General features: G+C 53.8%; 8 protein-coding genes across 8 annotated transcripts; 4 read left to right on the forward strand and 4 right to left on the reverse strand.

The window, feature by feature from the left end:
• Window positions 1-384: 384 nt before the first annotated feature.
• TRIREDRAFT_107857 (uncharacterized protein) lies at window positions 385-2,092 on the reverse strand (the record flags this gene model as incomplete). Its single annotated transcript, XM_006965772.1, has 3 exons — window positions 385-441; window positions 489-2,001; window positions 2,067-2,092. The coding sequence occupies 3 exons, from the start codon at window positions 2,090-2,092 to the stop codon at window positions 385-387; spliced, it is 1,596 nt and encodes a 531-aa protein (XP_006965834.1).
• A 574-nt stretch (window positions 2,093-2,666) lies between these two features.
• On the reverse strand, window positions 2,667-5,062 carry TRIREDRAFT_107858 (uncharacterized protein; the record flags this gene model as incomplete). Its single annotated transcript, XM_006965773.1, has 5 exons — window positions 2,667-3,280; window positions 3,342-4,278; window positions 4,350-4,494; window positions 4,555-4,772; window positions 4,835-5,062. 5 exons carry the CDS (start codon window positions 5,060-5,062, stop codon window positions 2,667-2,669), a joined length of 2,142 nt encoding a protein of 713 aa, XP_006965835.1.
• A 422-nt stretch (window positions 5,063-5,484) lies between these two features.
• On the forward strand, window positions 5,485-6,565 carry TRIREDRAFT_62255 (uncharacterized protein; the record flags this gene model as incomplete). Its single annotated transcript, XM_006965620.1, has 3 exons — window positions 5,485-5,622; window positions 5,697-6,399; window positions 6,450-6,565. The coding sequence occupies 3 exons, from the start codon at window positions 5,485-5,487 to the stop codon at window positions 6,563-6,565; spliced, it is 957 nt and encodes a 318-aa protein (XP_006965682.1).
• Window positions 6,566-7,181: 616 nt separating this feature from the next.
• On the reverse strand, window positions 7,182-9,248 carry TRIREDRAFT_122084 (uncharacterized protein; the record flags this gene model as incomplete). Its single annotated transcript, XM_006965774.1, has 1 exon — window positions 7,182-9,248. The coding sequence occupies one exon, from the start codon at window positions 9,246-9,248 to the stop codon at window positions 7,182-7,184; it is 2,067 nt and encodes a 688-aa protein (XP_006965836.1).
• Window positions 9,249-10,027: 779 nt separating this feature from the next.
• On the forward strand, window positions 10,028-12,133 carry TRIREDRAFT_78387 (uncharacterized protein; the record flags this gene model as incomplete). Its single annotated transcript, XM_006965621.1, has 5 exons — window positions 10,028-10,238; window positions 10,301-11,139; window positions 11,222-11,332; window positions 11,436-11,602; window positions 11,730-12,133. 5 exons carry the CDS (start codon window positions 10,028-10,030, stop codon window positions 11,899-11,901), a joined length of 1,500 nt encoding a protein of 499 aa, XP_006965683.1. The 3' UTR covers window positions 11,902-12,133.
• Window positions 12,134-13,082: 949 nt separating this feature from the next.
• Window positions 13,083-14,639, forward strand: TRIREDRAFT_62643 (uncharacterized protein; the record flags this gene model as incomplete). Its single annotated transcript, XM_006965622.1, has 5 exons — window positions 13,083-13,168; window positions 13,387-13,469; window positions 13,544-13,811; window positions 13,906-14,368; window positions 14,514-14,639. The coding sequence occupies 5 exons, from the start codon at window positions 13,083-13,085 to the stop codon at window positions 14,637-14,639; spliced, it is 1,026 nt and encodes a 341-aa protein (XP_006965684.1).
• A 5,617-nt stretch (window positions 14,640-20,256) lies between these two features.
• On the reverse strand, window positions 20,257-21,639 carry TRIREDRAFT_78391 (uncharacterized protein; the record flags this gene model as incomplete). The annotated part of the gene is made up of 1 exon (XM_006965775.1): window positions 20,257-21,639. Exon 1 carries the CDS (start codon window positions 21,412-21,414, stop codon window positions 20,257-20,259), a length of 1,158 nt encoding a protein of 385 aa, XP_006965837.1. The 5' UTR covers window positions 21,415-21,639.
• Window positions 21,640-23,237: 1,598 nt separating this feature from the next.
• Window positions 23,238-27,011, forward strand: TRIREDRAFT_4117 (alpha aminoadipic acid reductase; the record flags this gene model as incomplete). Its single annotated transcript, XM_006965496.1, has 5 exons — window positions 23,238-23,869; window positions 23,921-24,016; window positions 24,078-24,546; window positions 24,659-26,206; window positions 26,268-27,011. 5 exons carry the CDS (start codon window positions 23,238-23,240, stop codon window positions 27,009-27,011), a joined length of 3,489 nt encoding a protein of 1,162 aa, XP_006965558.1.
• Window positions 27,012-27,327: the final 316 nt, after the last annotated feature.

Genomic DNA, 27,327 nt, shown 5'->3' on the forward strand with positions numbered 1-27,327 from the left:
GTTGCTTGGGTGCCAGACTGGTTATCGTCATCATTTTGCCTTCGCCTGCAGACGATGTATGACGCTGAGACATGAGCTCTGCCGTGTCATGTTGCTAGTGCATCACACCTTCAAGCACCAGACAATTTTGTCTGTTAGGCTTCATCTGATTTCTCACTCGTTCACAACATGATGCATGACGCCGTGATTTGGAATCGAGGTCGAGTCAACAACGTATCGCACACGTAATAGCCAGCGAGGCCATGCCAACAGAGGGCTTTGATCGCGACAGTCTGGCTGGATCATGACAACGTGTGCATCCAACCGATGCAGAGAGAAAGAAATCGTTTGCATTAGCCTTGCACAGGGTGCGCCTGGAGAAGCCGTTGCGCTGCTGCCATATCCTCAGTTGACGGCAGATTGGCAATCATCAGATATAGGACGTCCTTCGACAACGGTCAGCTATATTTCTCACATATTGGCTTTCGCAAAAGAGTGATTAAACAAACCTCATGCATAAACTTCTTGATACCGCGTATCAGAGCCCTTGGCCCAACCGTGCCCAAGAGGGTAGGTCCGCGCTGCTCTCTCTTCGCCTCCCGGCGTTCTGACCGATGCTCACGTCTAGCAGCCCTCTCATCACGTTTCGCCTGGCTTCTTTGACTCAATTTGCCAGTGACGGCGCCTCCTGTCAGCAAAGCAAGAAGGCTTCCACTGCTCGCCGGATGGTTGGGATCAGCGTAGCGTGAATGAAACCCTGGCTTCTCATTCAGCTGAGCCAGACGACTCTCCGGGTGCTCATTGGCCCACTGAGCTTGAGACCGCTTATCCATATATTCCATCGCAAAGTTCATCCCACGCTTCAAACCGTTTGGCTTCTTCCCAGCATCTTCAACCGCCTGCCTCCCTCCAGGCGTGTTAGCGAGCTTGTCCAGAGTCGGAAACACCAGCGGTGCCGACTCCGGCCACTCAAAGCTCGTTGTTCCATGCGAGGCTTGCATCTTATTGTTGAAACTGCTTGCTGCTCCGGTGCCTGGACCTGAAGCATGTTGCGTTGCTTGCTCCAGTGCCTCGTCAAAAGTGGCTTGTGTGACAACCTCACCGGCTCGGCTCGGCTTCCAAGTCAGGATGACGGCAATGAGGCCTAATGGACGAAAGAATTCGGCGTTCATCTTGTTCAAAAAGGTGTTTGTCTTTGAACGGCTGTGAGCCTGGAGACTGACTTGAGTGCCCACCTGTGCCGCGATGGAAACGGCAATGGTGATAGGCTCGGGGACATTCTGCACAGCGACGGCCGCGAGGTTGATGGCGTTGATCCACGGCGATGGGGCCGTTGCCATGTTCAGCTGTGTGATGAAGTCGTTGAACGTCGCCTCGTCAATGCCTACGTCTTGAAGCAGCGGCGCGTAGGCGTGGATGAAGCCGCGGGCACGCTCTCCCGGGCGGCGTTGCGGAAGGATCACAGGCATCGGCAATCCTTGCCGCTGAACCTGCTGGCTTGACAGCAAAGCATGACTTTGTATAAAACCTTCGGCCATTGCCTGAACGTCAAGGCTCTGCCCCGTGACAGTAGCGTAGTCCGGCGGTGGCTCAAGCTCTGATTGCGCGGCATCGAGCTGCCACGCTGCTTCATCCAGGTCTCGGGACGTCTCTTGGTCGACGCGCACGGGCTCATCGTTGTCGTCGCTGTCTGAAGCTCCGTCGCCTTCTCGTGCTTGTGAGATGTGCCGCCCTTCATCCCGATATGCTTCCGGCGCATTCACCGCTTGGGATTCATCAACAGCAGCCGCGGCCTGTGCTTTCTTCTTCTCCTGATGGTTGTGGTAACTCTCAGACGCGAGACCAATACCAGCGGCAACTCCCCCCACGATGCGGCCGACAATGCCCTTGCGTCTTCGACCGCCGGTGCTGCTTTGAGAGTGAGAACGAGAGTGAGAGCTCAATTGAGACGACGAAGCGTTTCCGTCGTTTTCATAGTGGTTCCCGTAGGCTCCGCCTGCTGAGTTTCCCGGTTGTAGATACCTAATTGCGCATTAGAGTCTGCCTCTGAACGGTAGAACTTGTTCTAGAGAGTATGGCTATCATACCGGCTGTGACTATCCTGGCCAGACATGGCTGACTCGATCTGTGGTCTCGGAAGGAGAGCCGAATATGTGTCAACTGTGTCCTCTGAAATTGAGACGATGGAGAATAAGCTGAGGATCTTATGGCTTCAACGGGGTCTCTTGCTTCTGGGTAAACGAAGGATCGTGTCCCCATTGCTGATGCCCTCTTCACAGCGAGTCGTGATCCTTCAGACGGGTCAAGCGGCAAATACAGCGGGGTAGCTTCCACCGAGCCGAAGCCATTTTGCTGGCGATGGGCGCCGGTGACGTGATGGTATCGAGTAAATACCAATAGGCTCGTTCAGCTCCCTTGCGCTAGAGATAGGATTCTCCAGGGACCAGAGTCCCTGAATCCTAGGTAAGGAATAGATGCAGATTTCGTAGGACTACGCATACGAAACTTCAAGCTGCTTCGGAGGGTTGCAGATATGAACTCAAGTCTTCGGGAAATCCCCGATGTGCCTGAGTCGTGACCTGCATTAACCTACATGGTGTGTATCCTGCCGAAAGGATGACGATAGGAGCTCCCTCTGCTCGAAGTGTCATCTAAGGCCAGTGTCATCAACATGTTTTCTAGACGTTCTAAGAAACATCTTCCGACCTGAGCCACACTGCAGGCCTAGCGAACAGTGTCTTGGAGAGACAGCTGTGGCCTGCCTCGTCGACATCTGGCATGTTGATAGACGACGATGAACCCGATCCATTTGTCTCAGACATGGCATCCATATGGTGTACCTGGTGTTCGTGCCGCACGTTCGGAATCATACCGAGGTGCTCACCATGTATGTCCAATTTCTCATGCAGGAGCTTCTTCACCCTCTGTACTGACTGTAAGCTCTGGGGCAGCTCATCAAGCGCTTCAAAGACAATATGACAAGAACTATCAAATGAGTCTTGCGCAATTTCGTCTCTCTCCAGGTAGACCAGTAAAACGTCAGCAGACAGCTGTAGCGACGCGAGGATATGGTGCGGATACGGATCCAAGCTGATCAACGAGGACAGCCTGCGGTTACGCTGTGTCCCGTCCTGGTTGAGAGCTACCTGGCACCTCAGTCCGAAGCTGAGCGTGCTGAAGATTGCATGAACAGATTCACGCCGAAGAGTGTCAAAGTTAGGGACGAGATTTAGCCTTTCGATTGAGACGGCGATACTACACAGAAGGAGTAGTCCCATGTGGTAGTGCAACTGCAAAAGGTCTTGAAACCGTTAGCTTTTAAGTGCTTGGACAAGAGAATAGCATGGTGACCGTCAGCTTACAATAACATAGTTGAGCATCCTTGCTGAGAAACAAGACATGATGCTCGCAGGCGGTCAGGAGTGGCTTAAAGGTTCTGTCGAAGCGCTCCAGGGCCTGGCTGATAAGCACTCTTAGTCTCGTAATGACAGACTCGTCGTAGCCATGGTTGATCGCTTCTCGCAGCGCACCGATTATTTTCCAGGTGTATCCTTTCCAGGTCGACGCTCGATGAACGATGTAAAGCGTAGATTGACTGGTTGGAACAAATCCATGCTGTCGCCACGGCTCTGTGCTCTCGTGGAATAGCTGAACCCGAGCCTTCATGAGGCGGAATATAGGCTCCTCTTCAAAGCCAAACACTCCGCTGCAGAGGATGGACGGACACCCTCTGGTCATGGCCGAAGAAGTGTCAAACACGACGCCGGCCCAGTACATCATGTTCTCGGCATGGATGAAGTCTTCGTTGACGGCGACGTGGGTGCCGGAACCTCGTCCGTCTCTTCGACCGACCGAGAGATTCGTCCCGGAGAATCTGAGATCTCGTCTCTTCACTCTCAGTCTGTGGACGTGACGGAGGGCCATGTCGACGCTGACCTCGCCAGCGCTGTGAGCGTTCTCTACATCCATCGAGACCGCCTCGCAAATTGGAGTAAGCCCAAAGAGATACAGAGCCAGAACTGTCTGGTAGCTCAACTTATCGAAGATGGAGAGCACTCTGGACTTGGCATTGTGCCAAAGCCGATCACCAAGCAGCCTGAGTTGCTTGCTATCGATTGCGCTGTCCGTCACCAGCGGCAGCCAGCGTAGGGAAAATGCGTGAACGGAAGCGATGAGTGCTAGGCGAACATCACGATCGCATCTTGGGCAGACATGGCGAGCTGAGGCATGACTGGTGTCGCCTTCACAAGTTGCCCAGTCCAGCGAGACAACCAGCTGAAGCATCGTCAAGCTAGACATCTATCTGCCCATTAGCATCTGTGTTTGCATTCAATTTGAACATGCCAGTAACATGCATGATGTCACCTCACATGATCAGGAACCACATATGGACTGCAATCAGGCCCAGTCCAAAGTGTGAGGACGGGCTCAAAGATGAGAGTGAAGACCTTCCAAAGCTGGTCGTGCAGGGCCACGGCCTCTGTTTGTCGTGATAGTTCGGCGTTCGGTGTCAGACTAGCAATGTCAGGAATGAATACTGATAAAGAGGCTAATTAATTGATGCCGTGAACATACTGCGAGCTTCTTGCATTTTCCGCCCCGATAGCTTGAATAAGACTGTCTTCAAGATGTCCTTCATCTCCAGCTGGTTCTGGATCACTCGTCACAGTCCCCGTAGCAGCAGCCGTCCGAGAGCGATTCGGAACCGAGCGACGATCAGAGCGACGGATCTTTGGCCTATCGCTCTGCCTGACAGCGGCAGTTGCATTCTTGCTTGCACGACTCTGAATCCACTAATGTCGATTATCAATAACGGTCAACCCCCTGTGCTGCGCAGCCGAGACCTCAAGCTTACCTCGTATGTGCAGGGCACAGCCCGCTTCGAACAGTTGGTGCACTGAACTCGCGCCGGAATGGCGTCAGGAATCCCTGAAGCTTGTCTTCTGGAAGCGCGGCCTTCGGAAACTGCGAGTTGCTGGTCCTGCAGCTGAGCAGCATCGCATGCGATGCGCGATTTGCGGCAGAGATCGCAGCTTGAGAACTGGCGTCTACGTGTGGACTCGGATCCGGTGCCTCGAACCATGATGGTGGTTGTGAGTTGACGCGCCTACGACTTACGAGCACCGGGGAGACGTGGTTACTAACTAGAATGGCGCAATCAATGGATAAATTTGGTAAGCCAAGTCATGGATGGTTAATACGATATAAGAGGGTTGATGGTTTAATTTAGCCGTAAGACTATCGAGACACAAAGGCCATTGATGCAGTCTAAACTCGGATCCGAGGCTGGCATCGTGATTTGTAAATGGTCCCGGCATCACTCAAGCCATCACATGTACTACTCTCAAGATATGTACTCATCATGGAATGTATGAAATGACGAGGAGGGATTATCTATATAAGACACGATGGCGTTGAATGACCATAGTTAAGACAACTGTTGCACAAGTCACTGCTTCGGCACCTAGCAATTACTTGTAAACATATATATACCTTATTTTTTCAATGTCTCTTCAAAACAATAGTCTACCCTTCGATGAGTGGCAATCCATCCGAATCAAGACAACAGCTACCAGCCTGTTTGCCCGCTACAATGGCACCGGCCCAGCTGTTCTATTGCTGCACGGATGTCCGCAGCATTCCGTACGCTGACCCTACACTTGTCCGCTTTTCAGAAAGATGAACCCTCATGATGGAGCTGGTCTAACTCATCGCAGTTGATGTGGCACAAAGTAGGTCCGCTACTTTCTTCAAAGTACACAGTCATCTGCCCAGATTTGCCCGGAATGGGCCAGTCGACGCTCAGCGAGTCCGGAAGATACACTTCCGCAGCAGCAGCTGAAGCCATCATCTCATTGCTCGATTTCCTGCAGATCGAGAAGGTGGCTGTATTTGGCTACGACAAAGGCGCATCAGTCGGATCCGTACTCGCCTGGAAGTACGCCAGTCGCGTTACCTCTCTGAGTGTTGGCGAGTATGCTCTCCCGGCCTTTGGACACGAGATCATCCAGAATCCAGAGCCGTCGAGGAATCTATATGGGCATTGGCATCTCGCCCTGTTCACCATCCCCGAGGCCGCCGAGTTTCTCATCCGCGGTCGTGAAAAGGAGTTTCTCAACTGGTACTTCTGGCATAGTTCGTATTCAGCAAGCGCTATTATATCGCTGGAGCATGTCGAGCGCTATGCAGCAGCGTTGGCAAAGCCGGGATATCTGCGTTCCATGACGGAGTTCCTCAATGGCAACATCTGGCGCGAAGTTGAATACTTCAAGCCGCTGAGAGACGACCCCATCCGACTCCCCCTGACGGTCCTTTGGGGAGAAGCCAGCCTGGTGCCTGAGGAAGTCAGTCAAGGTCTTTGGGGACCTACAGCAACCTCGGTCAGGACGGTAACTGTGCCAAAGGCAGGGCACTGGCTAGGTAAGCATCCGCCCATCTTTGTAGATAGTGTGATCTTAACAGTTTTACAGCGGACGAGAACCCCAAGTGGCTGGCAAACTTCATTGACCAGAATGTTGCCAGCTCCGCCGTTGAGCCGACCTCTGTCGACCTTGGCTACTTGGAAGATCGAGTCACGATGATGTAGAGTCGATCCATACCTACATGTAGTTTATTCTTTATGATAGATCCGGCGGCATCATGGCACTCTAGAGGTTAAGACAAGGGTAGTGTTTGAGTAACATTGGGATTGGAGCTTTCAGAACCGAAGGGCCAAGGCATACAGGCGAGCTGTGGTTCCTCAAGCAAAATAGATATTCCATGTACCTTTATCAGAGCATTATCTCTTTTGATGCTTGAATTCCTTAGTATCAAATGTTACCATATAGCAGGTTGCAGCCGTCAACAGAGGCATCTCATGGATGCCGTCGAATCCATCAGTGGGCATCTCATCCAGACGGCTACACGACGCCACAGATTATCTCGACAATCGTATCAAGGCTGCACTGCTTATGATGGCAACACTGTCAGTCTAGGATATGAAAATATAGTCATAAACTATGAAAGAAGCTCGTTATATCGTGAACACACACAATGCGCGCAACCAAGGCGAAACAACATTGATCCGATACCGGCACACCTGAGACAAGACGAAACGAGGCAGGCGGGAGCTGTCGATTAGCCGCGAGCTGAGAGAACCACCACCATCCTCAACTTCGACCATTCATCCCTCAGCGCACTCGATTCCAGGAAATCCTGCCCCTTCACCACAGGGAACACTCGCCTCCGCACATGCAGTCGCTGCTCAGGTTCAGCGCATCCCCGCCAACTCGCTGGCGCAGCTCGGCTGCCGACCGTCGCAGCTGGCCGCACAGCGACTGCGCAGCGCTCGCATACGCAACCTGCAGCCGCGCGTGAGCCTGCTTGGCTCCGCTGCCGCCCGTCGCGATGGCGGCGAGACACTGTCCATAGACAGCCTCGCGGTCCGTGTGGCTGAGATGTGCCATGTCCCTGGACCCGCGGAAACGAGGCAGCTCGCGGCTGCGCGCCCTGATGCCGTCCCGGATGCCGACGAGGCTGGCCGCGTCCTCGGCGCTGATGCGGCGATCGCCACAGATGGACGCCAGCACAGAGTTGGCTTCGCATGAGCGCGACGATGCCGCGCCGGGCTTGGAGTTGGAGCTGGAGCTGGAGTTGGAGTTGGAGGCGGAGCTGGAGCTGGAACTGGAGCTGGAACAGGCACACAGATCGCCGCCGGTGCGCTCAAACGTCGCACAGGCACTGCCGGCCACGCAGCCAATGTCGATGGCGCCGCGCGTGTCCCGCAGCACCACCGCCTCGAGGGCGTCGCACACAATGTCCATGCAGGCGGCCACACCCTCATATCCGGCCGTGGCCCCCACGGCAAAGTAGGCGTTGTCGGCACAGCCCAATCGCGTGTCGCTGCACAGATCGCCGGCATCGTGCCCAAGCGCAGAGGCAATATACAGCCACGAGGGCACCTGCTCCTCCCAATCGGCGCTGCTGCCGAGCTCATAGTGCATCAGGACGTCCCAATGGCAGGCGTAAACCCACGCGCGCAGCGTCAGGCCCCGGACAAGCCCCAGCGTCGACAGACATCCCGCGTGCCAGTCGAGGATGGTCGGCCACTGCACCGCCAACTCCATGGTGGCAACCGTCCAGCGGGCCAGGCTTGCATGGCGCGCAATGTCGCCGGCATACGCTGTGAAGTCGCTGTCTCGAACCTTTCCATGGTCCAGAGCGGCCAGATAGGCGCCCAGCACCGTCACCTCCAGGCCGTCGGTCAGCGTGTTGATGTGGTTGTTCATGAAGAAGTAGTGCAGCAGCACCGTCTCGACGGAGCCGCGGGCGCCCCTGGGCATCTCCTGGCTGGCTTTGCCGCTCTCCTTCTCAATCTGCCGGCGGCCAGGCCCGGCCAACCACAGTGCGTCGGCGAAGATCTCAGGCGTCGCGCCCGCCCACATGCCACGCTCATAAGCCAGGTCGATTTGCTCTCTGGTGGGCACGCGTGCGCGGACGACCTCTTCGGACTTGGGAGCCGCCTCGGAGGCTGCGGGTGGCGCATTCTTGGAGGCTTCAAGCTGCTGCTTTGTCGATGATCTGAGCTGTCGCGTCGAAACTGGGGGCAGCTTCTTCTGCGTCTTGGCCTGTTTCTTCGTCACGCCGGCCTGGCGCGTCAGGGTGGTTGGCTTCTGGTGTTGTTGCTTGCCCGGCGCCTTGAGCGCCTTGGCCTGTTCCTTCAGCGCCCCGATGGCGACCTCGATGGACAGGGATTGTGCCTGTCCGGACGACTCTAGCTTCCGATTGCCGCATGAGCACCAGTGCGCAATTGGACCAGCGTCGTCCTCGATCGGCCGGCTGCGCTTATACCCGCCGCTTACATGGCTCTTCTCCACCGGCTTCCCACGCAGCTCCCTCGCGGCGAGATCCAGAGCCCAGGCGGCCCAGCCGTTCTTCAGGACGTACAGTGAGAGCATGTCGCACATGTCCGCCCTCTGCGATTTGTCGACGCACGCCGGCTCACGCTCCACCGCTCCGTGGTGCACAACTCGTCCGGTGCCGTCGAGCCACCGCAGCATGACGGTGGCATCGCGGCTGGCGAGCTCGTCTCGCAGCTGTCGCAGGAACTTGCTTGGAAGAGGTCTCGGGAGGCCAGAGACGCAACCGACGCACTTCTGCGCGCCATTCCAGCAGATGCTCACCTTGCACGCCCGGCACAAGCTGATGTCCGACGTGTGAATGTCAAAGCTATCCCATGACTGGCTTTCTACCGGCCATGAGGCGTGGCTGTTATCCTCCAGCTTCGGCATTTTCCCCTCTCCCTCTCCTGCTTTGCGATATTGACTTGGAACCGATGGCCTCTGGGTAAAAGGGGTCCTGCGATGACTTGCCCCTTTCTTGCCTACGCCGTGATGCCTTGATTTACATACCTTCTCGTTAGGAAGAAAAGCAAAATTGGCCGCCTATATATCCTTTTTCTTCATCCCTGCTTGCCCTGGGCGGAGCGGGAACGGGCCCCCGCTGGATGGAACAGAGGCCCATGATAATCAGCTCACCGACCCGGGGTTACGGGTGCACCTTGATCACTCTTCCTCCTTCCATTGGCCGGGTAATGGCATCATCTCATGGTTCCCTTGGCTCGCTTGTCAACAATGTCCTCGTTTTACGTGATATATGCGGTTGGTCGACGGCTGTGGGGGTCCAAGGCCTGTCAACTGGATATCTCTTCCACGCGGAAGAGCTTGATTGGCCTCGGGGCATGTGTCAACCTGATTCCGGCTTCCTTCAAAGCCGTTGTCACCGTCCCCTAGTGCAGTGTGTGCATTTATCACTTTCTACTGCAGCAATGCAGTCATTGCGGAGGATCTGGTTGGCTTCTGGTCCGGAGCTACTTCATTAGGCGCATATTATTGACCTTTAGCCACCTGTATCAAACTTGACGTGTATTTATTTGCCTCAGGTGCCAGCTTCATTTGCCGTCTCGGATGCCTCGACGAGTAGTACTGGATCCTGTTGGCCGCCAGATGCTATAGCCGCCTCTTTCACCACCGGCGGCAGTCTCATCGCCCTCATCACAATGGTTCTCATCATGGAGAACGAAGTGCCTCGTCTCTGGCTCGCCTCAGCTGGCCTGGTCTTGTATCTTGGTGTCAGGACCATATATCGCCTTTATTTCCATCCGTTGTCTCATATCCCCGGACCAAAGCTGACAGCATGCTCACACCTATACGAGTTCTACTACAATATCATTCGCCCCGGCATGTTCCTCTTCGAGATCGAAAGGATGCATAAAAAATACGGTGAGGCACCTTTTGGCGACGTTCCTCAGACACGCGTCCTAACGAAACATGGACGAAATCAGGCCCCATTGTGCGGATCAATCCCCGAGAGGTTCATATCAGCGATCCAGACTTTTACGACGAGATCTACGCTTCCAGCTCTCGCAAGCGGGATAAGGATCCCAAGTATGTCCCTACTTATGCCTTGCCCGGCTGCATGGTGGCGGCTGTGAGCCACGAGCAGCACCGGTTTCGACGAGGCATCTTGAAGGACTTTTTCTCCAGACGTTCCGTCGCCGAGCTGTCGGATTCGGTCAACGAGCGGGTGCAGAAGCTCATGAGGCGCCTCGAGGCGGACCGGCTCAACGGGACAATCGTATCGCTTGACAACGCCTTTTCAGCGCTGACATCCGACATCATCACGGCGTACTGCTGCGGTAAGGACTGGGACTTTGTCGAGGACGAGAACTTTCGCGGTGACATACGCAATGCTGCTGAGAACGCCATTGAATTCACCCACATCTCGCGCTTCGTCCCGTGGCTCGTCTACGCGATGAGCGCGCTTTCGCCGCGCACCATGGCCTGGGTCATGCCTGGCAAGGCCAAGCTCTTCGAGTTCCTCGAGTCCTTCTTGGAGTACGGACAGATGGAGTCCCATGCGGACAAGCGAAAGACGATGGTGGCCACCTTGGCCGACCCAAGCATCCCCGAAAAGGAACGGGACTACTATCGACTCCGGGACGAGACGTTTGGCCTCCTTGCCGCTGGCACGGAGACGACTGGTCGGGTCTCAACCATTGCCGCGTTTTATCTGGCCAGCGACAGCAGAGTGCGGGAGAAATTGCAGGCGGAGCTGAAGCAGGCCATGCCGACGCTGGATGTCCGGCCAACATGGGTTGAGCTGGAACAACTGCCTTATCTGGTGAGTTGCAGTTCTTCACCCTCGGGACAACTGAACCAACATGCATATATGGGACCCAGTACGCTGATTCACTTACCGCCAGAATGCCTTTATCAACGAGTCATTGCGGCTGGGCTATGGTATCACCGCTCGACTCCCGCGAGTAGCACCGAACGAAGCTCTGCGGTATAAAGAATACGTGATCCCGCCAGGAGTGAGTTGATGAACAGTCTGATCCATTGCGCGCTCCCTCTCTCCCCCTCTTCTTCTCTGGATTCTCCCGTCTAACCCACATTTTCTTCCCGCGCGAAACCCAGACCCCTGTCAGCAGTTCCACATATTTCATCCATAACAATGCCTCCATCTTCCCCGACCCGGACACGTTCCGCCCCGAGAGGTGGATCGAAGCCGCGGAAAGAGGAGAGAACCTGAAGAAGTACCTTGTCACGTTCAATCGGGGAAGCAGAAGCTGCATTGGTATCAAGTATGTCACGCGTTCTTATCTTGTTACGTTTCCCTTTACGAGTCCATTCCCATGCGCTCCATATGGCAGCACGGCTCCGCCCTTATTACTGCTCAGAATAGTGCATGCAGCTGACTGACAGCACTAGCCTCGCATACCTGGAGCTGTTCCTCACGCTCGCACACTTCGCCCGTCGCTTCAACGTGGAGCTGCACGACACGGTGCTGGACGACATCCGCATTGTCCGGGACATGACCATGGGCGTGACCAGGCGCGGCGGCGTCAAGGTCTATGCCAAACTGTTGCCAGTCGAGGAGTAGGGCCATCTGTCTTCCTGTCTCTCTCTTTTGTTTGGCGGGACTCTGAAGGAATGCGCTTGTTGCAAGGCCAAGAGTCCGATCCCCTGACCTGGCATGCTTTGCTAGACCGCGCAGCCCCAAGGTGCAAGAGTAGAGCGTAATTTCGGCGCACAAACACAGCAGAGTCCCAAGACTTTGCAAAAGACAGGGGACAGTATTGGATATGCAGCTACAAATTTGTAATTGTGATTTGTTCTTGATTGCGCTGCGTGACGAGGCAGGCTGCCGGTTGGACCAAATTTCCTTTGGCTGCTGGGGGTCCAAGTCAGTGAGTGGTATTGTTTGCTAACAGAGACGGCACACACAACCAGCCCGTTTTGCTCCTCCAACCCCCTGGCATCATTAGCTAATCTGTTCCCAGTCTCCCGGTTTTCTGGTCGAACACCATCTGAAGGGACCAAGGAAGGGGAAGTAAGACAGTCGGGTGCCTCTCATTGGTTACCAAGAAAAAAATAAAGCCCGTCATCAAGACTTGTCTGGCGGTGTGAAATTAATTAGAAAGTGTGTGTCTGACATCCCAAAGCGGAGAGAGGGGGGGACAGGACGTATCAAAGTTCTCGTGCAGAGAGGCAGAGAGAGAGAGAGAGAAACAGCTGCCTTTCCTGCCTCTCGGGCTGGAGAACGACAGCCTCCCAGACTCATTTCATTTCATTTCTTCTCCCTTTCCATCCTGCCTTCCGATTCCCTTCATGCTCGCTCTTCCAGCTTCTTCGGACTTGCAGAAGCTTGCTTTGCCCGTGCTGACTCCACTAGCTGGCAGCTGAAATCATCAGAAGGGAGAGGGCCTCCTCCCCCCCTGTCTAGCGGCCTTTATGTGCTTTTCAGCTGTTTAAAACGGAGTGCCCCTTGTGGTGGTTTCGTTTCAGTTGCATTGTCGCAACGGTTTGAAACCCACCACCAACCAACAACACCAACAGCGTTATCCTCAACACCATCGTGAGCATCACGAGCACTGCCGTATCATTGTCTAAGTGACGATCACATCTCGCCTGCTTTGCCAACCCCGCCCCCGTCGTCCGCCTCTGTCGATCCAAGCACCCGTCACCAGCAAACCCACCTTGCAGAAACCGGCTCGCCAGCAGCACCAAATGGGGTCTTCCGGTAACCCGCCGGGTGAGAACTCGAAGCGCAATAGTACGCTTATGGATCTCAAGAACTTCCAGTTCACCTTTGACTGCTCCGATTTTATCGAGCCCGATGTATGTGCCTCTCCCGCGTCCCCAGATCCGTGGCTGCTGGCCATTGGCTACGGCCGAGCTCCATTTCCAAAGCTTTTCCCTGCTTTCTGTGCATACCTACTACATCAGCTTTTAACGTCCTACTTACTTACTCTTGCTTGTCATCGTGCAGTCAGCTTTTGAACGAAAGTGAGCAGATTCCGGCATGAACAACAACGCGCCAGCATTGTCGAAGCTCTCTAACCCATCCAACTTTCTGCCCCTATAGAGACGACACGATATCCTTGTCCGAGAGCGTGCTGGACTTTCCCCGAGAGTTTGGCCGCACGTATCACGCCTACCGAGCAGGATGTAGGCAAATCTCGATATCCACCTTGACCAGGCCTCAATGCTGACAGCTATATCTTCCTGTTCTGTCACCGCAGCATACGCCTTTCCCAACGATATCCCCGAGCAGGAGCGTCTGGCCTTCCAGGGGCCTATCATTAAAAGGCTCTTTGGAGACAGACTCTACTTTGCCCCCCTCTCGCAATCGAATCCTCCGCGGTTCATCCTCGACGTGGCCACCGGCGTCGGCGACTGGGCCATTGAGATGGGGGACATGTTTCCGACGTCCGAGGTCATCGGCACGGACCTTTCCCCTATCCAGCCCGCCATGGTGCCTCCAAACGTGAAGTTCTACGTCGATGACTCGTAAGTCGAACCCCCCCTTCCGTCCAAGAACTAGAGAGGCGGAGGACTTGGTGTTTACCCTGCGGCTAACCCTCCCTCTCCTTTTCTGAAGCAGGTCGGATGAATGGAACTTCACGGACAAGTTCGGCTACATACACACCCGCCTGACGGCCGGCTGCTGGAGCAACTTTGAGACAGAAGTGGCCAAGCAGGCCTTTGAAGCCCTGGAACCCGGCGGCTGGTTCGAGTCGCAGGAGGTCGAGGGTGTCTTCAGTTGCGACGACGGCACGCTGGACCCAGCCGGCCCGATGTGCACGTGGCTCAACGAGATGCGCGACGCCGCCGAGATCATGGAGCGCCCTGCCGTGCTGGGGTCGATACTCAAGGAGGTCTTTGAGCGCGTCGGCTTCGTCGACGTGCAGGATCGCATCTTCAAGATCCCGACCAACGAGTGGCCGCGAGACGAGCGCCTCAAGGAGATTGGGAGGCTGTGGGGGGAGAACTTTTCGCAAGGGCTGAATGGCTTTTCGATTCAGCTTATGAATCGGGTCTTTGGACGGAGTCCGGCGGAGATTGAGGTGAGTCCCGAATATTTATTTTCACATGTGGTAGATGCATGGGGGGTAGAGGGAGGGAGGCGTAGGACTCCTGGGGATAATTTACCCCCTGTCTCGGATTGGTTGTCGTACGGTTTGCTGACTTGTTTTTTTCCCCTCTTGGAAGCTCCAATTGGTGAAAATAAGGGAGGAGCTGTCTAATCCGCAGATTCACGCTTATATGCCTGTTTTTGTCGTATGGGGGAGGAAGCCGTATGTCGGGGAGCAGGTAAATACCCCTATGACGGAGTAGACATGGTCATTCTGCATATATACGAGCGTGTTACGGTTTAATTTTCCCGAAGACGGCATGGAATTTCTTAATTTTGAGAATGAATGGCAATATGTAATGAGATAGAGCGTTGAATAAGCAGGTAATACAGCGTGGTTTTAGTTCGGAGCAGGAATCAAAACAAAAAGAGGCGTTCAGTAGAGGCGTACGGCGATTACTATGCCCCTTAGGTATATATCATAACAACATGTAAGGACACAGAGCATAAGAAACTGACAAAAGATTGAGCAATTTAGAAGACGCAGAACGATTATGCTCGACAAGTCCAGATTATGTAGACTTGGCCTCAGCCGCCAAGATCCTCTCCACAACCTTCAAAAACCCCTTCTCCTTTGCATCTTTCAAAGCAGCCTGGCCCTCCTCGCCAGCAGCCCACAATCCATCAATCACTGCTCCAGCATCCAACAGCCTCTCGACAATCCCAGGGTAGCCCTCCTTGGCAACCCGCTGTACAGCAGCCTGACCTCTGTGACCGACAGCCCAGTCCGGGTTCACCTGTGCTCCAGCAGCTAAGAGCCGCTCCACAACTGCTACGTAGCCCTGGTCGGCAGCACGCTGCACCGCTGACTGGCCATTGTGGCCGGCAGCCCATTCGGGGTGTATCTCTGCTCCAGCCGCCAGGAGCCTGCTGACGACGCCCATGTGTTCTCTTGCAGCAGCAGCCTCTAGAGCAGTCATGCCGTAACCGCAGCTGTGCTTTGTGTTGACGTCGGCTCCAGCGGCTAGTAACTTGTCCAGTATAACGAGATCGCCGTTAATGGCAGCAGCCTGTAACGGGGTTGGCGAATCTATCCAGTATAAGAAGCCGTTGACGTCGGCTCCAGCTTTCACCAGGCTCTCGACAACTTGGAGGTGGCCATTCAGAACAGCGTCCTGTAAGGCAGTATTGCCCCTGTTGAAGGTAGGTCCCCTTGCGTTCACGTTCGCTCCAGCGGCCAACAGCCTTTCAACAACATCTTGATGTCCGTGTCTCGCGGCAGCCTGCAAAGCTGTGTGGCTCCAATGGGTAGCTGGCACTTCATTGACGTCGGCTCCAGCATCTAATAGCCTTTCGACGATGTCTAGGTAGCCCCCCTCAGCAGCGTTGTGCAAAGCAGTTCGACCTTGATTGATGGTTGGCCACATAGAATTTACATCTGCTCCAGCGGCTAGTAGCATCTCGACAATACCTGAATACCCCCTGGCAGCTGCAGCTTGTAATGCACTCTGACTGCGGTGATGCTCGGTTGGCTTTGCGTGAGTGTCTGCCCCAGCATCCAGAAGCATCCGAACAATGTTCAAATAGCCCTTTGCAGAGGCGATTTGCAATGCAGTTTCTTGAGAACCCCTGAGCTCTGTATTCACGTCGGCCCCGGCGTGCAAAAGCGTCTCGGCAGTCTCAGGATGGCCACCAGTTAAAGCAGCCTGCAATGCAGTTTCGCCATGTTGCTGAGCTGGTGCTGCATTGACGTCGGCTCCAGCATCCAAGAGCAACTTTGCCACGTCCAGGTGGCCTTTTCCAGCAGCAGCCTGCAGCGCGGTTCGACCGATGTCGTTGGCTGGTTCTGCGTTGACATCTGCCCCTGAGCTTAGGAGAAGTTTGACGATGTCCATGTGGCCATGCTCGGCAGCGATCTGCAACACAGTTTGGCCGCAATGTCCAGCTACCCTCAAGTTGACGTCGGCTCCAGCGGCTATTATCTTCCCAGCCATCTCGAACTGTCCTCTTTCAACCGCAGTATGCAAGACAGTCCCGCCAGTCTGGTTCGGCGAGACGGCATTGACATTTGCTCCGGCCTCCAGGAGTGCGTCAAAGACATCCATTCGATCCTCTAAAACTGCAAGTTGTAACGGAGAATGGTGAGAAAACTGACTGCCGTGTGCATTCACATCCACTCCGGCAGCCAGGAGATTCCGAATCTCATCAGTGGTGCCATGAAGTATGAACAGGCACAGTTCATCGGCCCCGTTCACACCCGCGGCTAACAGACCCTTGATGGCATCTAGATCGCCGCTCTTGGCTGCGGCCTTCCAATCACTTGAACCGTATGCGCCCGCAGCCAAGAGCTTTTCAACCACGTGAGGGTGGCCACGATGAGCGGCGACTCGTAACGCAGTTTCGCCATCTACACGAGCGTTTAACAGGTACTTGAAGAGATCTTGATCGCCATCCCTCACAGCGGCTTCCAAGAGGAAGTAGCTGTCAGCACCAGCGGCTAAGAGACTTTGAATCGAGGCGATGTTGCCGGTTTTCATGGCGGCTTGCAAAAGAACTTGACCATCGACCCCAGCGCCTCTTAGGCAGTGGATGGCTTCTTGGTTGCCAGCTATTATGGCGGACTGTGAAACAATCTGAGCATCCACACCAGAGCGTATGAGGTGCCTGATAGCTTCCCGATCGTTATTTTCGACGGCGGCTTGTATCGCGACCTGGCCGTCGCTAACTGTCAGAAGATGATCGATTAGGTCTTTCTTGCCACTATGAGCAGCAGCCAGTAACGCAGCCTGAACATCAGCTCCGGCAGTGATAAGCCTTTTGAGAACCTCAAGCTGATTGCCTTGTACTGCTATTTGACAAGCATGATCGATCTTGAGACCCAAGCTTTGAGTCTCCAGAATGATGTCGAGTAGTGTAATATCACCATGACTTGTTGCCTCAAGAAGCACTTGATTTCTGTCGTCAGTTGTTAACATAGAGGCCTGAACCAAAAGCTGTACGAGAGCGTAGTGGCCATATTTGCAGCTCCATATCAATAAAGCCGTGTTGCTCTCATCGGATTCTCCTTCGTCCCAGGGTCTCTTCGCGAGGTCGTGCCCATCTCGTATCATTTGTTCCCACAAGCTCCATGTTTTGGACTTGTCTCTTCCAAATCGTGTCGTATGAGACATCCAGTGGATGGCGGCATATGCCAGGAAAGGATGTCCCGCTTCTATGCTTTCGCGCGGATCACCCGCGTTGTCTCCTCGTGCCGTAGCCTCTACGGCAGTCGCAGCTTCTGAGCCTCCCCGAGTATCCAGATTGAACTTCCAAAGAGAGGAAAACGAGGCCGCCGCCTTCCATTGGGGCCGCAAAGCTGTGCCTGCCATTGCTATGGGAGGCATAGGTGGTAAGGGCTGCTGTCGTCGGGCAAGAGTCTTTTCAAAGTCGTTCAAGTTGAGATAGGTTACGCATATCTCGCCAACATAGTGATCGGCGTCTTCGATGTTGATGAGAAACTGGCTATGCCGCGCCTCCTGAGACTTTCCGATTAAGAACTGCTGAACGCTCTGGTGGACGAATTGCACAGTGTGTAACTCTTCATCGACTTCAACAAGGTTTTCACACCACGAGCTGATGTGTTTTATGCCATTGGGTCGTCGCTCTGGCTTCAAATACGGCTGTCCGATCTCGATGAAGATCACCTCGCTCAGCTGGTCCAGAGTCAGAGGCTCCTTTGCAGCGGCAACCCATCGAAAAATCTGTTTTGCAATATTGGCGTTTCTGCCAGAAATGATTCGGTCGAGTACCCGGTCGAACGTCTCTTCCAAGTTTTTGGGTAGATTATGAATGGCTCGCCGGATATCGTCATCACACCGTTGCAGGGCGAGTTCGTCAATCTGAAAGGACACCCAGAGAAACCTGAGTAAGTCAATATATGGCAGGCATCTCAACACTTGATGGTCACTCACATGCCATCAGCCCCTTCGGTCAGAGCAATTTTGATATCTTCAATCAGACTCAAATCTTCGACTATGAGCTCTTCGCTCTGCAGTTTATCCTGCACTATACCCTCAACGTATGTTGCAATATCAGCTTGCACTGATGGGCATGCCATGGAAATATGATTGCCTACGATAGTAAATGCATTTCGTATCTCTCGCGACACACTGTCACGTCCCGCGAGGAAAAGCTTGGTGTTTGGTTTAGTTGCCAGGAGTGACGAGAGGGCTCCGAGAAGGTCACCTCGATCTTGCTTGCTGCACTCATCTATCCCGTCTATGGCGATATAGAATGCCTTGAAGGATGCCACTGTTCTTCGTAGTAGTTCGAGAAGGTCTTGCAGTCCAGAAGATAGGCTGAGTCTCATCCGTTCCAATAAGGATTCGATCTCTCTGGAGGGCCTCGACGCATGGAGTGCTTGTTGAATAATCGACTTGAGGATCGTTTCAGCGTTCAAAGATTGCTGGTCATCAAATTGTATGAAGAAGAAAGAGACGAGCATGTCTGGTCTCCGCTTGTCCGTCAAGAGTTTATCAATCAAACTCGCCCTAGAGCATGCTGTTAGAATCCACCCATAGATCAACACAAGCTTGCATCGGACAACTAACGTGAGAATTGTCTTGCCAGAGCCAACTGTAGGCACAGTCAGAAAAGATGTTTCCTCGGTTGCAGCGTGAAGGCGACTTACTCTTTCCGGAGCACCAGAGCAATGGGGATTCAGAGTCATTGATCCATCGATCAAACTCACGTGTTTTGAACAGCCAATCCAATGTGCCATTATATCGCTTTCGACGGCTTTGTTTGAGAGGGGTCACGTAGTCATGGGTCGATAAGAAGTCGAGCAGCTGCTGCCTTCGCTCCATAGCTCTCCTCATGTCGACTTCCGACTGTAACCTAGCCATCAAGGCCGACCTGTCATTGTCTTGTGCGAACATTCTTTTTAGCTTCTGGCTCTTGGAAGATTTCTTCTGCGCTATTGTCTGTAGCTGCCGATCCTGATGATGTGCCTTTGCTTCAGCGAGAGCAATCTCTTTGTTGACGCCTGTGCTGTATTTTTCCATATCGCGTGCATGCTGCTCAAAATCTTTCTGTAATGGACTCCATAGATAATTCGTGACGTGCCTTGGCCCTTTGTCCTGTTAGAATGGTTGCTTGGGTTGGGGAGCTTCTCATACCTACCTATATAACGATTAGAACGGAATTGTTAGTTAACTGGCAACTATCATCGATACATGCTCGTCATGACATACATTGGCGTTGAGAAGTCTGTACAACACGCTTGCAATAGCGAAGAAAAGACGCATAGAACTTGCAAAGAGCTTTCTGAAGTTGAGTTGATGACGAACAGTGAACCTGGTACTCTGTACGGCGTGGGAAAAGACGGCCAAGTTCCATGAAGCTCTTCGATACCCTTTCATAGTATGACTTTCTTCCGATGACGATCTAACGCTGTATAATTAATATCATTAATGAAAAGAATATGGACAGTGCGAGTGACTTGCAAGCATTGTCAACCTTACACTTCCCCATATAAAGGAAGCAAGATCATTGTGTGCCGGGCCCAGTGTTTCAATGACGGCGGAAAAGTCTCTGACGGACTGGAGGAGAGAATAAAGTCTACCGGCAACGCCAAGTCCCTTTCTGTCCCTGTTGAGTAAGTCGAGCTCAGCTGTGAATACAAGTACGGCATCTGCATCTGGTACATTCTTGGCGTTTCTCAAGTCGCAACGTTGTTCAGGGGTAAGGACGGTCTGGAACTCAAAAAGTGCATCACGCAACGCTTCTGTCCCGTTAGGCTCCATGATGAGAACATCGGAGGTGAATGGGGATGAGTTCCTGCTGGTGCGTGCCGGTTCAACATTTACTTGAAGGAGACGGCCCTGACCACTAGGCTCTGTATTACTCCAGTGTTAATATCATGCGGTAATTGGGAAAAGACTTCATCTTACTAGTGATAGGAGTAGGGAGCTCAACATCGTCAGTTGAAGCATACCGTTCCAACATGGCTTTGACCACGGCTGCCGCCGTTGCCGCTGCAAAGGGCTGCCAGATCTTATTTTTGTGACTATCGGCATAGTCACAAATGCCCTTGACGACAATACAGGGTGCCTCGTCCCAGAGGCCAGCGCCTTCCATCTCAAAAGCGATGATGTTGTGTTGTTTGGCGATCTGGTCCCGGTGAACTCCGGACTTCATGACTGTATCTGCTGACGCGATGCGCCCAATGTAGATTTCTGGACACTGCGCCTCCTCCACCTCGAGGCATCGCTTGGCTTCGAGTCGCTGTCGAGAGACGAGTTGTTCCTCATCGCATCCCGCTTCTGCACATGATGATCGTGCAGCTTGGTCGCAGAACGTTTCAGGTCCGTCACAACATGGTTGATTCTGATGCCTATGACGATAGACTGCCACGAAAAGTTCATCTTCAGTGAACCCCGGGTATCGGTAGCGTCGCCTGTAACGCCTCACCTCTGCCATCCCTTGTAGAACTCTCAAGTGTTTGGCGGTGCTCTTCCGTAGGTCCTCCATCCCCATCTCGGATTTGTAGTAGGCAAGCAGGGTGCGGATGTCCTTGTTTGGCATATTTTGGGTGGCATCAACGGTGCCTTTAGGAACAAAGTCGCCGGGGTATTGTCTGCCAAAGCCATACTGAACGATGGCCTCGCCGATTACCACGTCTCCAAGCAGCGCTTCTTGTGACCCGATGAATGGAACTCCGCCGCAGACCCCAACGAGAAAGGCGACTTTCAGGCTCGAATAGCTGGTCCTCAGGCTAGCTGCCGAGCCAGCAACTGCAGCTTTGCCCATGTTTGGTAGAAGCATGAGGACGACGTTGTGCATGCCAATCCGCCCGTTGCGGTACGTGTTGGCGTCCCCAGAGGTTCGTCCGTACTGCCTACCATCCTCGTCCCAGAACTCGTCAACCAGAAGCGTGGCAGCATCATACTCGAGCGGTAAAGCACAGATGATCGCAATCTCGAAGTCCTTTCGATGTGATGGCCGACGATAAGCAGCTTCAGTGTCAGCCGATGAAGGACTAGACGAAGAGAAGGACATCTTGGCGATGGCGGGCAGTGGCGAGCGCTTCACGAGGGCCTCGCTCTCTCAGTGACGAAGAGCGACGTCGAATCAACTGTTGCTCTGCATGGCAAGAGCATTGGACAAGTTCGATCCAGGGCACCAAAATGCTCGCATTAGGTTCTGAGGCGCTTGTGCGGATTGTATGGTGTCAGACAAGTCAATCAGACACATTTCGCGGCAATAAAGACGACTCCAAGAGACACAGGGCGATGGTTGGGAAGAATCAAGATGTTCCAGCATTCATGTTCTGCGACGGATTCAGCCTCAGTTGTCATGGGTGCCTGATTGGTACCTACCTGGTAGTTGGGTGGTTGGTCGAATCATGCAGGCCTTCTAAGGCCGCAGATGCAGTTGACCGATCATGTGCTCGTCCGGGGACCTCTTGAAATATACGTGATGGACTGGGAATGCAAGCTGTTAGTGAGAGTGAAAAAAAAAAAAAAAACAGTGATGAACATAGGAGCAGGGCCTTTATATACTCTGTAATAAAAGGAAGCTTACGAGTAGGTCAAGACTGGTGTAATATTGTGAGACTGGGTAATTGGATAACAGTGTCTCTTCTGATTTGCGTTCACATAATAGGTACCTTACCTGTTACCTAGGTACCTACATGTGAATTGCCCCGTTAGCCGGCCTCTCAAGTGTGTACACTTTCACCATTCGTACCTTACCTTAAGCTTCCAGCTTAATAGGTACCTACCTACCCAGTGATCACCATCCAACAAGAATGCAAGCAAACAAGCGGATGCTCAAGCACTCTACCGCAAGTGTAATCCTTCATCGGCCAGGAGTAGACGAGCTTAACTTGTCCCAAGTCTGCGAAAGGCCTCGTCGATATAGAAGCATTTCTTGATCGAGTTGCTGTTCGACCATTTGTTCCATGGGTATACTGTACTAGGGGGGTCTTGAAGTCGACCACTTCCCGTGGTGAGCACAGCTAACACGGGGGGGTCGTTGATTAGGAAAATGCGCCTTTGATTCGGAAAAGATTTCGATACCTGGCCTTGCATACTAAGTTATATGGCAGCTGAGGTAGCGATTTTAGCGCGGGGTTACTATCGGACTAAACAGCTTATGCATTAAAAAGAGAGTACATGCACTTGCGTGCGCCTTGCACTGAAAGACAGGTACTAAATTTTTTCCGAATCAACGGCACATTTTCCTAATCAACGACCCCCCCGTGTTAGCTGTGCTCACCACGGGAAGTGGTCGACTTCAAGACCCCCCTAGTACCGGTTTTCCTTATTGCTCCCTCCAATTACTAGGTAGCCGCTGCCTCATCTCGCAGGTACATGACGTACCAGAGAAGACTCTCATTTCACGGGCGTATACGCCATAACTGGTAGGGGGGGGTATCGATTTCAACTACTTTCATGCTGACTGCCTCTGATAGATCATATCCCCCTATTCATGAACGCAACTATTAGTCCCTCTTGTAACACAAGCTTGTTTACCTTACCTAGGTATCTGGCAGTACATGTACCTTAGGTACCTTATCCTGTTCCATTTCAAGACCTTCAGAAGTGCAGGTGGAGCCAACAGGTGTGTCATAGAGGGCAGCTACTGACCGCCTACCGCAATAGGAAACAGTGCCCCTCCCCCGCCCGAAGATCGGAGTACGGCAGAATTCTTTTCATACCCGAGCTCGTAGGATATGATTCATACGACTGACCTTTCTCAACACCATTCACGTGGTAGACACGACACCTTTCAGGATACCAGCTTGGACTGCTATCCAGGACACATTTCCTACAAGGCAACTTCTCACGCAGTCTAGATCTCACCATTCTGCTGCGGCAATGGGGCTTCCGGATCCCACCGTCGACCTTCACTGGAGCAGCTATATCGGCGCCATCCACGAGATCTTCCACAAAAATGCCCTGAAGCATCCCGATGCGCCGTGCGTCACAGAGACGGCCTCCTCCACGACTCCCGAGAGGAGATTCAGCTACAAGCAGATTTATGAGGCGTCCAACATCTTGGCCAACCAGCTCCGGGAGGCTGGCATCGAGAATGGCGATGTCGTCATGATCTTCGCCTACCGTTCCGTCGAACTCATCATCGCCTTCATGGGAACCCTTGCTGCCGGTGCTACCATTACCGTCCTGGACCCCGCGTACCCCCCGGCAAGACAGCAGATCTACCTCGAAGTCTCACAGCCAAAGGCCCTGATCACAATCGGCAGAGCTAGGGACGAGAATGGCACTTTTGCGCCGCGTGTCCAGAAGTACATTGACGAGGAGCTTTCTCTCAAGATCCGGGTGCCCGAGCTACGGATGAGTGATGATGGCCACCTTACCGGCGGTGAGGTTGACGGCAAGGAAGTCTTCACCAACACCGAAAGCAAGGCATCGGCGCCTCCAGATGTTCTCGTGGGACCGGACTCAACAAGTATCCTGAGCTTTACCAGTGGCACCACATCCACACCCAAGTACGAGATGCAGCAATTCGTCGAGTTCGCACATTAGCTGACTGCTTGCAGGGGCGTGTTGGGCAGACATTACAGCTTAGCCAAGTACTATCCATGGATGGCCCGAACCTTCAACTGGACCTCGGAGACCAAGTTTGCTTGTCTCAGGTACCTTGAACCCTACATGTTGAAGATGATACCCGTCATACCCCTGCTAACCGAATGATAGTGGTATAAGCCATGATCCTATCCAGCGAGACATCTTCACCCCAATCTTCATGGGCGGGGAGCTGATCATCCCTGCTCGCGAGAACATTGCCCACGAAAAGTTGGCTGAATGGTTCCGCGATCACAAGCCCAATGCGGTCCATTTGACCCCCGCGATGGGTCAAATCCTGGTGGGAGGTGCCAAGGCAGAGTTTCCCTCATTGAAGTGGGTTCTCTACGTTGGTGACATTCTGACCAAGAAGGATTGCGCTGCGCTCCGCAAGCTGGCTCCTAACGCGGACATCTGCGCTGCGTATGGTACCACCGAGACGAGCCGCAGTGTATCATATTACCACATCAAGAACCACGCCGAGGATCCGAACGCATTGGATCAGTTTGGCGATATTGTTCCTGCCGGAAGGGGTATCGAGAACGTCCAGCTTCTCGTAGTCAACCGGGAGGATCCAACCAAGCTTTGCGGCGTCGGCGAGGTCGGTGAGATTTACCTGAGATCAGCAGGCTTGGCCGAGATAAGTTTCCCTTTATTCTGTATGACAGGGCCCTGCTAACTTGTGACTTCACGGATATCTGAATGACCCGGAGAAGACCAAGGAAAAGTTCATTGATAACTGGTTCGTCGACAACCAGAAGTGGGTTGAGGCTGATAACCAGGTCGCCGACCTCGCCAAGGAGCCCTGGAGAAAGTATTACAAGGGCCCCCGAGACAGAATCTATAGAACCGGCGACTTGGGCTATTTCCTGGATGACTCCGGTAACTGCGCAATCACGGGCAGAGCTGATGATCAAGTCAAGGTCCGCGGCTTCCGCATTGAGCTCAATGAGATCGATAGCAACCTGAGAGGACACAATCTGGTCCGCGAGTGCAAGACGCTGCTTCGAAGAGATCGAAACGAAGAACCAACATTGGTCAGCTATATCGTGCCTGAAGAACAAGAGTGGCTCAAGTGGCTGGCAGAACGCGGCCTGGAAGACACGGAGGAGCAGGGTACCGAGATTGGACCGGTCACCGTGTACTCCAAGCGCTTCCGGCCAATGCAAGCGGAGATTCGAGATCACCTCAAGTCTCGATTGCCAGTTCACGCCGTCCCGACTTACTTCATCTTCCTGAAGAAGATGCCTCTGAACCCCAACGGCAAGATCGACAGCCCAAACCTGCCCTTCCCAGATGCGGCCCTGATATCAGAGGAGGCTTCAGAGGAGGATCTGAAGATATGGGAGTCTCTCAGCAGCACCGAGAAGGAGCTGGCAGAGCAGTGGGCAACACTGGTCAATGGCCTGAACGCCAAGACCCTGAGGCCCGAGTCTGACTTCTTCGAAAGTGGTGGCCACAGTCTGCTGGCCCAGCAGCTTCTTCTCAACATCCGCAAGAACATGGGCGCCAACGTGACCATCAGCTCACTGTACTCCAACTCTTCCCTCCGGGCTCTCAGCACCCAGATTGGCCGCCAGCGTGAGGGCAAGTCCGATTCGGGCGCGGCCGAGGAAGGCGAGGCGGCATATGCCCAGGCACTGGACAAGCTGATTGGTAGCCTTGATGCCAAGTATCAGACCGCGGATCCTACAGCGCTTTCACCATCAGGCAAGACGACCGTTTTTGTTACCGGCGCCACCGGCTTCCTGGGCTCTTTCATTGTCAAGGACTTGCTCGAGCGCGAGAACGTACACGTCATTGCCCATGTCCGTGGAACAAAGGGCGTCGCAGCCGCCCTTGAGCGGCTCCAGAACTCACTCCGCGGATACAGCGTATGGCAGGATGCTTGGGCCCCTAGGCTCAGTGCAGTCATCGGTGACCTCGCACAGCCGCGCCTTGGACTTGACGATGAGACATGGAAGACACTCTGCGACACCGTCGATGTGGTAATTCACAACGGTGCCCTCGTCCACTGGGTGAAGCAATACAAGCATCTCGAGCGCAGCAATGTTCTGTCAACAATCGATGCTCTGCGGCTTTGCAACCAAGGCAAGCCCAAGCTGTTCTCATTTGTCAGCTCAACAAGTGTCCTGGACACTGATTACTACATCAAGCTGTCACAAGAGCAGACCAGCACTGGACGAGGCGCTGTCATGGAAGCAGACGACTTGATGGGCAGTCGTACCGGTCTCGGCACTGGATACGGCCAGACCAAGTGGGTAAGTAGTCATCTCAAGACCTTTTATGCGTTTGAGTGACACCCGATCTAACGGACTACAGGTATCTGAACAGCTTGTCCGCGAGGCCGGCAGACGCGGCCTCCTTGGATCCGTCGTCCGCCCTGGCTATATCCTCGGAGACGCCTCCACCGGTGTCTGCAACACCGACGACTTCCTCATCCGCATGCTCAAGGGCTGCATCCAGCTATCCAGCCGTCCGCACATCATCAACACAGTCAACGCTGTGCCTGTAGGCCACGTCTCAACCGTCGTCGTCGCAGCCAGCTTGAACCCCGTCCCGGCCGAAACCGCAAACAGCAGCGGCGACGTCGGTGTGCACGTCGTCCACGTCACCGCCCATCCTCGCCTGCGCATGAACGAGTACCTCTCCATCCTGAGCTACTACGGCTACGACGTTCCCGAGGTGGACTACGACCACTGGAAGGCCCAGCTCGAGACCTTTGTCTCGGCAGGCCCTATCCAGAAGGACGAGGAGCAGAGCGCTCTGATGCCTCTCTTCCACATGGCGACGAATAACCTCCCCGCAACCACGCGTGCACCAGAGCTGGATGATCGCAATGCTGTCGCTGTCCTCAAGGCCGATGCAGACCGGTGGACTGGTGTCGATGAGAGTGCCGGAGAGGGCATTAGCAGGGAAACTGTTGGCCGCTTCTTGAGGTACCTCGCTGAAATCAAGTTCGTGCCTTGGCCGACTAGCCGGGGTAGGGAGCTGCCGGCTATCAAGGCTGGTGTTGTTGAGGCGCAGGCGAGATGGGGTGTTGGAGGACGCGGTGGTGCGGCGTAAGGAAAGGCAACAGGGAAGAAAGTTTAGGTCTAGATGGTGAAAATGTAAAACTCTAGGGTGCTGGATAGCCACTCTCATTGAATGATTGCACATTCTGACCTGGCTACAGCTCAACTGTCGTACAACTCTTCTGTATGCTGGGACAAGTTCGTATCCTGAATAAGCGGCCTCGAGTGAAACAGTTGATCATGCTTGCCCGACTTCCAATTCCAGGAGAATCTCTAGATGCCGTATTCTCATATATTCGACGCCTGGCGCTCCCCTGTTGTTCATATGTTGAAAGATAACGGACGCTACCTGGTTAGGGGGGGTCCAA

This window comes from Trichoderma reesei, assembly GCF_000167675.1.
Source record: "Trichoderma reesei QM6a unplaced genomic scaffold TRIREscaffold_10, whole genome shotgun sequence".
NCBI classification, from domain to species: domain Eukaryota; kingdom Fungi; phylum Ascomycota; class Sordariomycetes; order Hypocreales; family Hypocreaceae; genus Trichoderma; species Trichoderma reesei.